At 38.4% G+C, this 17985-nt stretch overlaps 1 protein-coding gene across 1 annotated transcript in view; it reads right to left on the bottom strand.

Annotated features, from left to right (window-relative positions):
* The window catches only part of LOC117403663 (NADH dehydrogenase [ubiquinone] iron-sulfur protein 4, mitochondrial-like), a 36538-nt gene extending 20120 nt beyond the window's left edge, over positions 1-16418 (bottom strand). Inside the window, exons 1-2 of the mRNA XM_034911757.2 lie at positions 16262-16418; positions 2960-3038 (exon numbers count right to left, since the gene is read on the bottom strand). Of these exons, the coding sequence (XP_034767648.2) occupies positions 2960-3038; positions 16262-16344 (162 nt within the window). The 5' untranslated portion in view covers positions 16345-16418. The remainder of the gene's footprint in view (positions 1-2959; positions 3039-16261) is intronic.
* Positions 16419-17985: the final 1567 nt, after the last annotated feature.

Raw genomic sequence — 17985 nt, 5'->3', positions numbered from 1 at the left:
ACCTGAGAGAGAGCACAGCAGCCACACAGTCCACCTGAGAGAGAGAGCACAGTAGCCTGCACTGTGTCAGTACAGCAGCCACACAGTACACCTGAGAGAGAGCACAGTAGCCTGCACTGTGTCAGTACAGCAGTCACACAGTACACATGTCTCTGCAGCTACTTAAATGGCTTTGTTCAAACAATGTGTGGAGTATTGTACTGCAGTTCACTATTTGGTGTGTGATTGTTGGAACAAATTGCTCAGCGCATGCAATTAAGCCCTTCAACAAGCTTATCCGTGCTTCTAGAAAAGCTTACAGTATGATTATTAATGCTTTTTATATAGTCTTTAACCTTTTGCTTTTGAGAGGCGGCTATGGAACATCTCAGCTCCTGGGTAGAGTTTAGAAAGAGGCTCCAACATTATTAGGCAAACCCTTATTTTCCAATCCGTGAACTTTCTCTGCCTCACATGAATTCACAGCCACAGAAGGTCAACATCCTGCACCTTTCAAGTCATTCCTTTCATGTTAAAGAAAAGACACTTTGAAACTCTAGTAAAAGTTTGATAACATTATGAATTATTGCAGTGGCCCCATTCCCTGTACAAAGGGGCAGCAATTTGGCACAAGAAGAGCAAATATGTGTAATATGTGCAGTATGAATGAAATACCTCCCACGCCAGCGTGCCACTAAATCTCCCCTGACAGACGGGGGTTTAACACGCAACGGTTTGACAGCACATGTCGACTGCGCCCAAAGATGTGATGATAAGATTTGCAAACATGACTGACAGCTTTGTGATCTTTGAATGTCCAAATGTTAATTATCCACCTTTCACGTTCACAGCCTGTTTACGTTAGTAAAGCAGACTATAATAGACAATCCCGTTGATTGTCAGTATACAGTACACTGGTATTTTCTTTACTAGACAATCCCATTGATTGTCAGTATACAGTACGCTGGTATTTTCTTTACTAGACAATCCCATTGATTGTCAGTATACAGTACGCTGGTATTTTCTTAACTAGACAACCCCGTTGATTGTCAGTATACAGTACGCTGGTATTTTCTTAACTAGACAATCCCATTGATTGTCAGTATACAGTACACTGGTATTTTCTTAATTAGACAATTCCGTTGATTGTCAGTATACAGTACGCTGGTATTTTCTTAACTAGACAATCCCGTTGATTGTCAGTATACAGTACGCTGGTATTTTCTTTACTAGACAACCCCGTTGATTGTCTGTATACAGTACGCTGGTATTTTCTTTACTAGACAATCCCGTTGATTGTCAGTATACAGTACACTGGTATAATCTTTACTAGACAATCCCTTTGATTGCCAGTATGTACTAGTATTTTCTTTTTTTTTCAAGCTACTAAATGGAGAACAGTTATGATCACTCCTGATGAATCACTGGGCAGTGCTTAAAGTTGTGTTCTGAATCTGAAAAATTGCAAATTGGTCAAGGTCCTATAAATAGGACTGTCTAGTTCAAGCAAAACACTGAAGTGTAAGGGTAGAAAAACCCAGCACACATATGAAAATCCCTGCTCAACATACATTCCTAGTTAATGGGGTACTAAACCTTACTAAACTGGGAGCAACACAGCACCAGTGTATCCTAACAATGTTTGCTAACATTTCCATCTGAACAGCCCCTACATACTAAACCTGTCAAATTGTTAAACATAGGCGCGCTTGCTAAAAAAAAGGATTTCTGTTGGACAAACCCTGTCGCAACACTTTCATGTTTTGTTTTTATTGAATCATGTAACATTTGCATCAAACCAGCTTTTTTCCCCACCCCATCCCATTAATCAAAATATTCTATTGCCCCAACTCCATTCGGAAGGTGATGGGAAGATAACATTCCCCCAACAGTTCTGTTATTCCAATAAGAAGAATGTGCGTTGATGTGTGACAGGTTCATAGGATAAGTGGGGATATTAAAAAATACCATCCACAGAGTGAAACTTGCAGGAATACTATGAATTTGTAATGAGAGCACTGATATTAAGTTACACCTGCAAATCTTCTGAAGGAAACCTCATCCTGCACAGCTTCGTGTGCCTAACCCACCCCAGATGTCATCTGCGCTCCATTACATCAAATATATACAAACTCAATTGGGCACTAATCTTCATGGTTAAGCAAGCAAAGTGATCACAATGTAAACCAGTTACACAGCATGCCCATACTGTAAACAACCTCTTTCATGTTACAATCCACTGTTTGCTGATCTGAAAATTGAGCACTTCCATTTGGGCATCGCAATTAACATAGCATTTCATTTTTATACTTTTCATTCAGTGGTACTATTGCAATAGGAGAAAAACTAAAAACAACTTGTTCTGGTGGGGCAACTTGGATGTCACCAGATAAAACTGGCTTCATTATTTTGAAAAGTTTAGCTGTGCACCAGTTTACTCTCCCAACCCGTTTGTTTCGTTCCGATTATGGATTTGACAAAAGGTACAGCAAAAAAGGGCCTAAACCAATCCAGAATCTGTTCCATTGCTATTTCAAAAAATGTGTATAAGATCAGCCGTGAACTCATGACAATGACTTCAGGGACAGGAGACCACCACTAGCAATCACATCAAAATGTCTGGGATTGGCTCAGTGCTGAAAGGGTCTATCCTATTTCAGTGCCAATCCACTGAATCACCAAGCCACCGAACCCCAACATTTCTGAAACACACTGAGTTTTGATACAAATGGGTATAAAAAAAAATAAAGGGCCTTGGGACCTTTTAACCCCTGCCCTCTCATGCCCCACTTCAGAGCTTCCAAATGAATTCCATTACAGTGCCTTCCACACTTGTTTCAGAGCTTCCAAATGAATTCCACTACAGCATCTTCCACACTTGCTTCCTTTAGCTTTGCAGTCGGGATGAGCATTTCTGACATCAATGAATGCTTAATGCAATGGCATTGTTCCCCTGAGGCAGTGCTCAGCATATCCTTACCAGTTTCTCCTCCACGGTTATGAGCTGCGTGTCGTGGGCTTGGTCTCGCGCCAGCCGCCATGCCGTCGTGCTTGCTGACCTGCAAGACAACAAGTTAAAATCTGTGTCATGCCACAGGAAAACAAAGATGCACAAACCTGACAAACAATTACACAACAAAAACTTTCTTAAAGAAAACAAGAAATGGAAGGACGAGAGACATGGGCAGGAAAAATCCTCTCCCACCCCATTAGTTCTGTCTGCTGAGCTTCTGGCATGCTCCCATTTACCAGTTAACAACAGACTGCACTTTATGTCAGCCCACAGGCTCACTGTCACAGAGAAAGAGCCAGTGGCAAGGACTGTGCTGCTCTGTGCTCAATGTACAGTAGCTGGCTTGTCACGAACCCACACATAATGTACTGCGAGACGCAGAAACTTTCTTTGGAACTTTTTTTTTTTCTCTCATGCAGAATGTTATTAAAGGTCTTTCTGCGTTGTTATAAAATCACACTGCACTCCTGAAGCAAACTGCTTCAAAAGGCAGGACAATATCCAGCGTTTTCTCTTGCACAATTGTATCTCTGCTCCCGTTTCAGACCAGACATTGCTTATGTAATTGGTAGTCGCTTCATTAACAATCTGAACTTCAATTTTTTTTATTTATTTTTTTTAAACCCAATGCATTTCACATATGGAGTGTGCATCTCAGTGGATCAATCTATTTTTTTTATTTTTTTATATAAATAAAAACTGAAATTTGGGGGGAGCAACTGGGATTTCAGGACAAGTGATTCATGATTTTATTTACATTTGCTGTACCGTGGCTCGTTCACCCAGCTCTAGAAGGAAACAGAATTACTAATAGAATTCACATTCACAGAAAACAAACCCCCATGACCTCACTTGCACTGCAATGTGTTGGTTTTTATACCCTTGGGAGACAGTTTAATATCTGCTGTTATTAAGATCAACCACCGTTTACATGATTAAAATGAAGTTCTGTTTGTTAAGTCTCTTGTGCACATGATCTAACATCTCAACATTGCCAGTGCCTGTACAACTTCAGTCCATAATCCAGCCCTTCCTAAATCCACACTTTTCCAGACTGCCAAAGAGCACATTATAATAAATTACACCACCGATAACGGAGGATGAACAATGAGATTTCAGAGATCATGAAAGTGTCTGCTCTGTTCATTATAATACATTACACCACCGATAACAGAGGAAGAACAATAAGATTTCATGAAAGTGTCTGCTCTGTTCATTATAATACATTACACCACCAATAACAGAGGAAGCACAACAAGATTTCAGGAAAGTGTCTGCTCTGTTCATTATAATACATTACACCACCGATAACAGAGGAAGCACAACAAGATTTCATGAAAGTGTCTGCTCTGTTCATTATAATACATTACATCACAGATAACAGAGGAAGAACAACAAGATTTCAGGAAAGTGTCTGCTCTGTTCATTATAATACATTACACCACCGATAACAGAGGAAGAACAACAAGATTTCAGGAAAGTGTCTGCTCTGTTCATTATAATACATTACATCACAGATAACAGAGGAAGAACAACAAGATTTCAGGAAAGTGTCTGCTCTGTTCATTATAATACATTACACCACCGATAACAGAGGAAGAACAATAAGATTTCATGAAAGTGTCTGCTCTGTTCATTATAATACATTACACCACCGATAACAGAGGAAGAACAATAAGATTTCATGAAAGTGTCTGCTCTGTTCATTATAATACATTACATCACAGATAACAGAGGAAGAACAACAAGATTTCAGGAAAGTGTCTGCTCTGTTCATTATAATACATTACATCACAGATAACAGAGGAAGAACAACAAGATTTCATGAAAGTGTCTGCTCTGTTCATTATAATACATTACACCACCGATAACAGAGGAAGAACAACAAGATTTCAGGAAAGTGTCTGCTCTGTTCATTATAATACATTACACCACCGATAACAGAGGAAGCACAACAAGATTTCATGAAAGTGTCTGCTCTGTTCATTATAATACATTACACCACCGATAACGGAGGAAGAACATCAAGATTTCAGGAAAGTGTCTGCTCTGTTCATTATAATACATTACACCACCGATAACGGAGGAAGAACATCAAGATTTCAGGAAAGTGTCTGCTCTGTTCATTATAATACATTACATCACAGATAACAGAGGAAGAACAACAAGATTTCAGGAAAGTGTCTGCTCTGTTCATTATAATACATTACACCACCGATAACAGAGGAAGCACAACAAGATTTCAGGAAAGTGTCTGCTCTGTTCATTATAATACATTACACCACCGATAACAGAGGAAGCACAACAAGATTTCAGGAAAGTGTCTGTGCTGTTCATTATAATACATTACACCACCGATAACAGAGGAAGAACAATAAGATTTCAGGAAAGTGTCTGCTCTGTTCATTATAATACATTACACCACCGATAACAGAGGAAGCACAACAAGATTTCAGGAAAGTGTCTGCTCTGTTCATTATAATACATTACACCACCGATAACAGAGGAAGAACAATAAGATTTCAGGAAAGTGTCTGTGCTGTTTCACGGCTAACTGTGCCTTAAAAACATCATGATTGAATGCATTTCCTGCACAGAATGGGAAAAATGTGCTCTTGTAAATCTCCCTCCACATCGACAGCTTTCTTTGATGTTAATCAAATCCTTTCAGAAGCCTTTCCCCATCAACACTTCTTATCTTTCCTACACTGAAGCACTTCCTAATAAAGATGTCTGATATTCATCAGCACATAGGAGGGATACATCACTTTTCACCAGCTCTTCTGTAAAAGAATGTTTAAGCAAATCTTAATGAACTCAGAAGTGTGGAATGGGTTTGACTTTTCCCTCAAGAAATGAAGAAAGCTTTTTTTTTTTTTTTTTAATTAATTATGGACCAAAGTTTACTGGTGGCTACTTTGAGACCAACAAACTCATACCACTTGTAGCCAAAGTGGGACTCAAACCCAAGTCTGTCGAGGTAAGAAATGGGTGAATTAGCCAGCTGCCCCACCCATAGGACTGCTACTCTGCCATGTATAATATCCAAGAACTTCCTAAGCAGCTTTTCCTTTTCCTCAGTAGATGACGGGACGGTGCAATCCAGCGCCAGCGTGAAGTACTTTATCCTCACATCTGCGTTTTACTGTGCTTCCTTGAAATGGGGCCCATAGATCCTGACCAAGCACAGGCTAGGTCATAAAGAACACTTTTCAGGAGAGGAATCACTTCACAAACACACGACAGCCACCGATGGGGTGGACAGCACTATAGATAGCTATAGTGTAAATATTTGGAAAACCACCAAGCGGTGTGTAATAGAGTATGTTAGCATAACATTATTCAGCAGGTTTCATTTGACTTTATGAAGCACAATTAGTTAGTTCTATGGGGTGATGCAAAACATTTACCAGAGCTGTAGGTACTGGAGGAGCAATCGGGTTATTGTTTTCAACAGTTTTTCTTGTCAAGCTGAAACTCTAGTGTGTGTTTAATAGACTAACCATTTAAACATTTTGTGTGAAGAGTCATTTACAGTTTCAACTAAGATGCACATGCTCAAGGAAAAAACAGAATTGATGTATTATACATTTTACATCCAGTACATTTACACGAGATCAAGTTTTCTGAAAACGACACTTTTTTGTGTTTGCATGACTTGGAATAGATAATCCAATTACATTTCGGATCAGTTCAACTGTGTACATGGATTTCATTTTTCGGAAAACGTAGAGCATTTGCACATATGCAGTAGTGACTAGGATGGGAACAGACAGGGCTCGGTTCAGTCTGCAGCAAGACTAGGATGGGATCAGACAGGGCTCGCTTCAGTCTGCTGTAAGGCTAGGATGGGAACAGACGGGGCTCGGTTCAGTCTGCAGCAAGACTGAGGCATGAATTTTCAGGTATTTTAGCGAAGAGATTTAGCGAAGTTGCAAATTCTTATGCTGTATTCAACAGATTGTTATCCAGTATATCTCTCTGGTTCTAATTGCCCAGCGTGTGCCACTCCTTGCAAAAGCTCACCCGTTTGTTCATATAAGTTATTGTAAATTCTCAATGCATTCTACCTAGACAGAATTAATTTGCTGCAACAGTATAGGCAATTTATGTATGAACTACTATAGTTGTAATAATGGTGTTTTCTATTCATCAAATACTATTACTTTATTTAAATGAATAATATAACTTTCAGTAAGTTAAAAAATGGATCTGTATAAACTGATTGATGACTGAAATCTGACATCCAAGACTCAATGGAAAAGCATCCCTTGGACTAGGTATTATTATATCATTCCCGTTATGTGCATCACTAACCTGCTTTTTATTACCGTCCTTACACAAGACCGGTCTATAACAAGCCAAGCAAATCTGATACATTCTTATCATACTTTCTTGTACTTGTTTTATTCATCTTTTTACGATCCAAAAATAAGTTGTTGGGATGTAATATTTACAAAAAGTCAGTTAAGATGTGAGTGTTAATCTATGGACATTGAAATAGGAATGTAACAAAACAAAACTCGTTCTCCCAGCCCCCATTGTTCAGGTACTGAGTCTCATTTCTGTGGCTCCAAAAAGTTGAATCATTATTGCCGTTGTGTTTTTTTTTTTTTTGCTTTAATAATCACGTGCGCGGGAATGATGTCAGTGTTTGCACATGTGCAGTACACTATCAGAATAAGTTTTCTGAAAAGTGTGTTTACATGACATAAATTATGTTAGTTTTCAGAATACTATTGGAATATTCTAGGTGGTTTCCAATTTCCCGAAAAGTTTTCGGAAAAACTGTGTTTACATGACTTAATATCTGAATTACTTTTCGGAAAATTATCGAAAGTTTTTGGAATTAACCTGCAATGGTTTACAATGCATCCTCCAAGCAGGATACAACAGGACATTTTTGTTAAAACGTTTAGAACACACTGAGCCATTTAGGGGTGTTGTGTACCGTTTAACCCTTTACAGCCTTATTTTCTTTTTATTCACTTTCTCCCAGTTTTGGAATGTCCAATTGTTATTCAACCTGGCTACAACTCCCGAATTAACTCGGGAGAGACAAAGACGAGCACTCGCGTCCCCCGAAACGAGCCGTCAGCCGTCCGCTTTTTTTATTACTCTGCAAGCCCGCCGTGCAGCCATATCCAGAATTTACAGCATTGGAGGACCACGCAGTTTTGAATTGCGTACAGGCCGGCCTGCAGGCGCCCAGCAAGGACTCCCCAGCCGACCTAACACATACCTCGCCCAGGCAGTGCTTGTAAAACTGCTTGTAAAACTAATAACTTTGAAATGGAGTGATTGTTTCAGTTGCTTTTTTGTTAGTTTATAGGGTTACAATGTTTGAATGCCTTTTAGAAAAATTGTGGTAAACTTTGCCCTTCAAAAACATACAGTAAAGGAGCCTCCCCAATACATTGCCTTTGTCTGTACTTTGATTTCTATCAGCAACTTTTAAGGTAACAGTCATCACTCGCATATCCGACCCTATCAGTGACGGTTAACGCGTGTGACGCATATCTGATATTTCATTTTGGCCCGTTCCAACCCTTGTCAGTTTTTCAGGGAACACAACAAAGATACAATATAAAAAATAAATATCTAAAAAGACTTTTAAAATACGTAGTCTTCCATTTAGATGTACTGTATTGGTTTTGTTGGTACAGTGCTATATTTTCACCAGAAGTATTTTAATTCAGAACGATATGATTCTGAAAATATCACTTGCTGAAAGAGACAACACATGGACTGTAATACAGTACATACTGCTACAATACATACCGGATTTAAAAGTATGTAAAATTCCCCGTTAACAACCCAACAGCAAAATTAAATCAAAATGTTACCCATGCGCAGAACTGCATACAACGTAAAAGGTAATGCAATTTAGCAAAAGATTAAAAAAAAGAAAGTTTCCAGAATTAAAACAGTATCGAAAGTCAGTATTCAAAATTACAGAATATAGTGCTTGATAAGGCCCTAATGTCAGTTTACTTGCAAATGAAAATGCACAAAAGCAACTAAAGATCACAGATTCAACAAAAAATGACATCACAGTATCTAAAACTGTTTAATGGTTAACTGTTACATTACCCTAGCTTGTCTCTTCGCTTGTTTTGGCTGCATTTTCATCAGGTGAAACTGGAGGAAGCGCAGTATAACTGCAAAGACTGATTTGGCATGCAGAGAGAAAAGAAAAATGAGGGCTGTGACAAGATATTCAAATAAATTGTAACATTGAAGAGATGGGCTTTGTATTGCAAAACTGATGACGGGGTCGGAAATCGCATGTGACGGGTAGTGCATTAATTTGTTATATATATATATTATATATATATATATATATATATATATAATGGGGATTGATTTTATTCTTAATACAAGGGCGGTAAAACGCGACTGACGTTTACCTGGGTAACGGATCTCCGAGTGCTGACTGTACACTATCTGGTCCAAGTATCTTACTCACAATCATCTGCTTGATCATCGGGACTGATAATGCTCACATTCATCTCCAGTGCATTACCTACACTAGGGGGTCAGACCCTTAATCTAAAGATGCATGACTCCTACTGTGATGTCTGGTGAGTCTCAAGTTGAGAAAGAAAACAAATTAAAAGTTTTTATCCTTCAAAAATCTGCAGACAACCCAATAAGGATTAGATTGTACAAGCACTATGCTGCAGGTAATCAGGGACCAGAGGTTTCATTCTGCAGCTAAGCCTTTTACAAAGGAATCTTGCTTCATAAAGATTGAGCATATACCCTACCTACACAAAGGAAAATGCTAGATTTACTTTTTCTGTTTGTGTGTGTATGGGGGGGAGGTAATGTCGGCTCCTCGGTTTTGCTTTTCTTCAGAGGTTTACTTACTTTTCAAATTGCCACACTGCTTTTTTTCCCCAGTCTATCCCATTATGTATTATGTGCCACTGCTTTTTAAAGTAGGAATTAAAATGACTAATTATTTTAATGTATGTAATTTAAATGGATATGTTATCATCTTTTACAATTTTTCTGAATTTTATTTTATATTATTAAATGTGTTATTTTTATCTGTGAAGCGCTTTGAGTCGATTTATCTTAAAAGGCGCTATGTAAGAAATCAAGATTGATTGACTGATAACCTAGACTTCCCCATAAAAATAAAGGAAGATCATATGCTGTAGTAATGAAAAAAGACAACCAGGCCATTTACCCTAAAGTCCACTTTTACCCGGTTCATTTGTGTTTTGATGGTGTGTTCATGTTAATGGTTGCAGGCCTACAGTACATGTTGTCTAAAGATAATCAGAAGAACATGAAGAACAGCACTACATCTTCTAATTTTGTCAGCCATATTAACAGGATTTATACATTAACCACAAACTGCCATTGCCAAGGACCATAATATTATTTTCTTAATGTATGCCCAGGTTCATTCAAGTCAAAGTAACTTGTATATATTCAATTAAAATACAGTGGGAGCTTGGAGTTATCACATTAGCCTGTGACCAGAACACTACGTTAGTTGCTTTATATTTAGACACGATATGACTCATGTTTACTTGAAATTGAGAGCTGTCTTTTAACAATAAAAAACAAATTAAACAAATAGTGCAACATGTTGTACTAATCAAAAAGAATGCTTGATAATGGCACTTGTTTACTTGCTACAGAAGCCTACAACTGTTACTATTTGCTCTTTTCCTTTTCTGTTAGAAGAATTCGGATTTTTCCCAACTATAACCTGGAGCCTTTCAGCTATTCTGGTCACCTTGTTACAAAAAGGATATTGCTGCAGAAGAGTGCAAAGAAGAGCAACCAGAATTATCCCGGGTTTAAAAGGCATGTCGTATGCAGACAGGCTAAAAGAATTGAATCTATTCAGTCTTGAACAAAGAAGACTACGCAGCGATATGATTCAAACATTCAAAATCCTAAAAGGTAAAGACAATGTCGACCCAGGGGACCTTTTTTTACCTGAAAAAAGAAACAAGGACCAGGGTTCAAAAATGGAGATTAGATAAAGGCATACAGAACAGAAAATAGGAGGCACTTTTTTACACAGAGAATTGTGAGGGTCTGGAACCAACTCCCTAGTAATGTTGTTGAAGCTGACACCCTGGGATCCTTCAAGAAGCTGCTTGATGAGATTACGGGATCAATAAGCTACTAACAACCAAACGAGCAAGATGGGCTGAATGGCCTCCTCTGGTTTGTAAACTTTCTTATGTTCTTATGTGTTCTCTGTAGGTTCTCTTGGAATAACTAGAACTGTGTTGAGACACGTTTTAATTGTTTGTATATTGTATTGACCAAGAAAAACAGGATCTCACTAACTTTAAACACCTGCATTTTGAGTTAGGAAGAAGATATCTTGAACAGTCTTGCGACAAAATACATCTTTAAGAAATGTGTCACATAAAACAGGTCTTCCTGCAGGGAACACCATTGTTATTATCATCATATACTGAACAGTTAATGTGTTTATGAAGGCCCTAATCAAGATGCCAACATGGCAGCAATTCCCCAAATTGATACGTATGTTCATTCACTCAATGTAGTAGTTTTTAGTCATTTACTAGACCTGCATGTTATAATCCACAGCTCCAGTTTCATAAGTACATTAATATTGCCACAGGTTAACACAATGTATTTTTACTAGACAACTCTATACCAAGCATTAAGAGAACAGCGCTATTGTCTCTATACAGCAGTAACTTAAAAGGCTGCATGACCTTAATATGGCAGCCATACGTAGGTCATGGTGACCAACACGTTTAGAATACAACCTGCAAATATCAAATGGTTCTGAGATATGAGACTTTGGCACTGTAGTGGCAGCAGGCAGTTTCTACAAAGTAACTAGCATGAAATGGTTAAAGTTACCTCTCCTGCCAAGGGGGAGAGGGATTCCCAAGTCTAGTTTAATGCATACTGCAGGTATTTGGCAGGGCAGATTGGGGAAGCTTGAGATCTGTCTGCTACTGCTAACATGCTTAGTGGATAAACAGACAGCCTTAAAGTCCCCAGTGAGTGCTACTGATCCGACACCTTTCAAGTGCACTTAATCTTTCACCAACATAAAAAGGCACAAAGACAGGTCTACTGAAGAAAGACCACCACAACATCTCCAAAGGAATAACTCTTAAGTTTACGTCGAGGTAGAACCTTGCCACATGGCATTTTATGATCCAAGCAATAAACCTAAACTACAGAAGCTATTAAAGGCAAAGGTGGATGGTGGTGCAAGAGTGGTTTTAATGAACCCTAATGTAGGGTGCCTAATTCAGGACAGGTGCAGGAATGTGCACAATCCGGGGGGGGGGGGGGGGGGCACTATAAGGGCATCCCAGTCTTGACAATCCCCTTTCCCAGGTTGAAGAAGGGAGTAACGAACATAAACAAGTTATACACTTTAGAAAACTTGCCATTGACGGCTGCTGAGGGTAAGCATGTGAAGGCTTCGTAGGCAGGCTTCTCCACAGGCTATTATAGGATGTCAGGACTAGATGGTAAATGCTTTTTGCAGACACCAAAATGCATGCAGGTGATTGTTAAAGTTGTACTTGCTCATGCTTCAGCTACGCTACCTCTACCACAGTATTATTAATCCTTTCAGTAAAAATATTTCATTCCAACTCAAACTCAAAACTGTCAATATATTAGCTATTTTTTAATTTAGTAAAGAATGAAGCAAAACATTGAACTGCAGGAAAAGCTGGATCAATTGTGCAAATATGCCTCAGCTCTACAGTACAAGTTTAAGCCAGCACATGCTGCAAAGGAACGGTACATGGAAGGGTTATTCTGATTGGAGAGTTTTTGTGTGGTGACATTAAATGTTTACCCTTTTATTTTCAATTGTATCATTGTAAATCAATAGCTTAATTTGTCTAGTAGACTAACTAGTTAAATATCCCAGAACACAGGAAATTGGTGGATCAGATATTTTCTCTTTGGCACAAGCTCACCTCTTACTAACCCGGCTGGGTTCAAGCTTCTTCATTAACTCAAACACATGCATTTGTCATTAGCTGAAACACATGCATTTCACATTCTACCGTAGGTTGTTTTTATACAAAAGATCAGTAGAGATGTAAACATGAAATCCACTAAATGTTTATCATTTCCAAAGACATAAAACTTCAGCAAACAGGGTACATTCTGTTATATATATATATATATATATCTCAGGGGCCCTACTCTTGTGGTTGTGCACAAGACTCCTATACAGAGCTTGACATGAACAGCCTGCAGCTTTCTCATCACAGTGGAGCTGAAGAGCTGTAGGTGGGGTTTGTCCACACAAACAGTAGTAGAGTACAGTCAGGGCAGTCTAATCCCAATTAAACACCAGCCACAAGACATGGGAAAGTTTAGACAGACGCAAATGAATGCAAGCCAACTCTTCAACACATTACAGCCCAAACAATCTTTCTTACCTGTCAACAGGGGGCAGAGTGACATTGAAAAACACAGCAAGACACAAGGTTAAAGAAAGCTGTTACTAAGTTAATTAGAACAGTGCATGTTCAGGAAGCGTTCCCGTTTCCAGATTCTTCACACTGCATGTTTACATGGCACATTACTCATCCTGTTTGACATGACAGGATTCCACCATGGTGGGCAATATAGGCCTAAAGTCCAATTTCAAAGGGATATGGTTCATTGTAAGGGATGATGACAACTTCAATATCCCTGTTTACGGCTTAAGTTTTTGCGTTTTTTTTTTCCCCCCTTGGCATAGTACTTAAACACAGCATGTCACCGATCTGCTGATACATTCTTCAACAACAAGCTCCATTTCTATAAGATGCGATTCACTCTTCTTGCACTAATTAAGTTTGCAAAGTGACAGCCCAACTATAACAAATGACATAGGTTCAGTGTCTTATATGGAAATAAGTGATACCATATATAAATTATAAAGGGGTAATCCCAAAACCTGGCCCAGTTAACTAGAGTGCTGCGTTTAACCATTATTTTCTTCTGCCATTTGAGTGTAGGTATTTGTGCAACATCTCTTTACAGGTCTGCAGTGTTTTGGAGTTGAAAGAAACCACTTCTCAGAGGTGCCTGTTTTTGGCAAACACAGGATTTGCCCATTATATACTTGTAACTCTAAAGGTACTGTAATGCTAGTCTTCCCAGGAAGGCCCTGATATTACATGACCATTGTTTCTTATTATTAATATTAGTGGAGAATATATAAATGTATAAAAATTAATTGGGTTGCTAAATGTATTTAACAATGTTTGTGGATTCACCAGACCCTAACTATTAGTCCAGTTAGGTGTGCATGACCCCACACTGCTTTATTAATGTATGATGTTAAATTTCACAGGGATTCTGTAGGAAACCTAGTACCACATACTGCATGTGGTACTGGACATGCTGCAGTCAAGAACAAGCAGCAATATTAAGAAGGGACACGCCAGGCTGCTCTCAGGGGGCGGGAGGCAGGGCTGCTCTCAGGGAGCGGGAGGCCGGGCTGCGCTCAGCGGGCGGGAGGCCGGGCTGCGCTCAGCGGGCGGGAGGCCGGGCTGCGCTCAGCGGGCGGGAGGCCGGGCTGCGCTCAGCGGGCGGGAGGCCGGGCTGCTCTAAATCACTGTACTACACTCTTCACTACACTGTAGTATTCCACATTTATTTATAAGAATACATCTTTAGATCAAATATTTTGATACCTTGCTCTCCTGAACAAATAAAACTGTTTGCCTGTTTTAACAGTTAAGAGTTAGGGGGTGATACTCTAGTACAAATGGAATACATTTGCAACACTTACTGTATTAGTGATGATGCGGTTTGCAAAACTTTCTTATTTCAATGTTTTTGGGAGTCACAATTATGCAAATTAATAGCACATACTAATTTCTGTAGCACCATGCTTGAGCTATGCAAAGATTATTTTAACACTGGATAACTAGCAAAAAGCACATGCATTAAAGATGCAATGTCCTCAATAGATAAGGTCATGGTTGACATAAAACAGAATTGTAATTCATTTTTGTCCAGAACGAAAGAAAGGCTTACAGACACCTTTCCTTCCTGAGAATTCGGTTTCTAAAAATAGAACAGGCCACTCCAGTCAATGCACAGTCTAGACTACTGGCTAGAAACGTTCACATCCTTCTAAGTCTAATCATTTCGGCTGTACAGTAGTGTTAGCCAGTGCAAAGAGAAGAGCTCAGCGACTGTAATTACAGTGTGACCTTCAAGCTTAACATTACACCAAGTGCCCGCAGTATTCTCCAGCTGTTTACAAACATGGCCCCAATTGACACAGTGTGACACATCTCAACTGGGTTATTCGAAATGTGACACACTGATCTGTCCATTTTTAAAAAAAAAAAATTAAGTGTTTTACTGTTTGCATTAGAATCGCCTATGAGCAACACACTTGCTGCAACAGTCTCTCGAGGTTTATATTAAGTTTTTTTTTAGTTTTTTTTTTTTTACTAGTAATAACGCATGAGATAAGTTAAATAAGTAATCGTCAGTTGGTTAGAAAACAGTCCCGGATTGGAAAGAGATATAGGCTATAGCTGTAAAGTGCAGGTACTGCAGCGTTTCAAGAATCATAGCTGCAACAGTGCTGAAATCATCAGCAAAACAACAGACAACATAGCAAAACAAGACACAACATAGCAAAACAAGAGACAACATAGCACAACGTTCGTGTGTTGAGACGAGACCTGAGACACAATGCATCCCAAAACCAAGCCTGGAATATTGCATTATATTGTTGCAATACAAATAGTTTAAAAGTGTACTCGTGATATTTAAACAATTCATGCAATCACTACTATTCACTTATGTTTTGTACTGCCTACTAGCGATACTGCACGGTGACACCCACTTCAAATGCATTATCATTTAGATAGGCCATTTGTCTAAATGTAATAGTAAATCTCATTTCTGTCACACTACTTTCCCTTTTTTTATAATGTGTGATTTGCTAAACACAAATCACACATTATAAACCCCATCTCTCACATACCCTGCACAATTATTATTATTATTATTATCATCATTTGTCGTGAGGTCGTTAGAAGGACATTAAAATATTTTTACAGTTTTAGTTTTCCTCAAAGTCTAGGTGTCCTGACATTAATAATAATAAAAAATACCAATAAATAGCGTCTCAAAAACAAAACACAGTCAATAAAGAAGGTCTGAGAGAACTGATAATCCCTGCTCGCTGTACACCATGTTCACGTTAATGTACATGTTTTTAAAACCGCATAAACAATTGCTGAATGTCTACAAATGTTGAGTTTTTACCTGGTCGGAATTAGTATTGATTTAGTCGCTGCATTTAGCGAAGAGGCCCTTTTCAAAACCAGCAGTGACATTGAAGACGCCATAGTTACAGCAGACGGAAGGAGAAGACAACATCTACGGTAACTGGCAAGGTTCAAAAATGATTTTCAGGAACAGCCTGTGAAACACTGAACACCTTCTGGACTCTTGTCGAAATGCCTTTTGCAAGATGAACACATTTTTTCATACAATGTAAAGTACGGCACGGTCGCAATATTAAATCTAGTATCTGCGTGTGATGGCAGTAGAATGCACTTCACAATTCCCGAATCTGAATGTTAGACCACTTAAACTCTTATGTTTAACATACAGTCATACTGCAATGTTTATATTTACTGGCAAATAGTTCTGCATTAAATGCAGTATTAATACACACATAGTCCCGCATTCAAGTTTGAATACCTCCAAAATATTACTATTTACTATTTCCTGAAGTGCAGGGATTCGATGATTGTTTTACCTTTTTTCCTTTCTTCCTATTAACAGAAACTGTTTGACAATGTGTGAATACTATAAATCACACATAAAATGTCACTCACATTAGATCTTTTGATTTGTATAATGTATATTACGTTAACATAAGTTGACGTAATATTTTTGATGTCCTGACAAAAAATGAGTAATATAGAAGAAAACTAGAAAATTGTTATTACAACATAATCTACAAATACAGAAATATTGGGTGCATAATATTGGTTTAAACATGTGAAATGTCATTTGGTGTGACTGTCCTGAGCAAGGTTGTGAAAAGTGAAACACAAATAATTCTACTTAAATTATTAAAATATCTAATTTTAAAGGTCCAGTCATAATTTCACACATTTGTACTTTGCCATATAAAAACATAAAGCTGATCTAAGCTACATCCAAATAGTACCAGTTTATTAAGTCGTGTCCCTCAAACTAATATCCTCTGGTGTGACATTAGTTTGTGGTTAAAAACGCGTCTTTTATTTGGATGCCTATGCTTATATTGAGGACCCATTTGACCAGGAAGTACAGAAGACATTGGAGGACCACATGCTGTGAGGAAGAGGTGAGATTTTTTTTTATCTGAAATATCGAAATAATTCAATTTTCTGATACCCTTCTGACTGTGTGTCAACTTCATGTTCTTTGCTGCGACACCCAAAAAATTCATATAATAATAAATCATCATCTAATAAATGATGTGATCAAAGAACAGACTATAGAACAGACTATAGAATACCTTCAAGGTAATTGGATTGTATGGGTGGCTGTAATGAGGTCTGTAAATGGTTGGCTGTGTGGTCCAGTGGTTAAAGAAAAGGGCTTGTAACCTGGAGGTCCCTGGTTCAAATCCCACCTCAGCCACTGACTTATTGTGTAACCCTGAGCAAATCACTTAACCTCCTTGTGCTCCGTCTTTCAGATGAGACGTAATTGTAAGTGATTCTGCAGCTAGATCTTGAGCGTCACACAGGAAGACACAGATATCTTCTTTTTGAGTCACTATAATTATATTTGTAAAAAAAATGTGCTGCTTCTCATACATTTCCCCACATCATTCTGTATTTCATATATTTCTCACAATATGAACAGTTCATAGCTGTCTTAAAGGCCATCTTTATACTATCCCTACACTTTAATAAATATGACAATGTAGGTAATTATGGCATTATTGGTAACACTTTATATTAAGGTGCTGCTTATTGATGTTTCAT

The sequence above is a fragment of the Acipenser ruthenus genome, chromosome 2, assembly GCF_902713425.1.
Source record: "Acipenser ruthenus chromosome 2, fAciRut3.2 maternal haplotype, whole genome shotgun sequence".
Classification (NCBI taxonomy): Eukaryota; Metazoa; Chordata; class Actinopteri; order Acipenseriformes; family Acipenseridae; genus Acipenser; species Acipenser ruthenus.
Note: the sequence above shows the minus strand (reverse complement) of the source record. Positions and strands in the feature narration are given on the sequence as shown.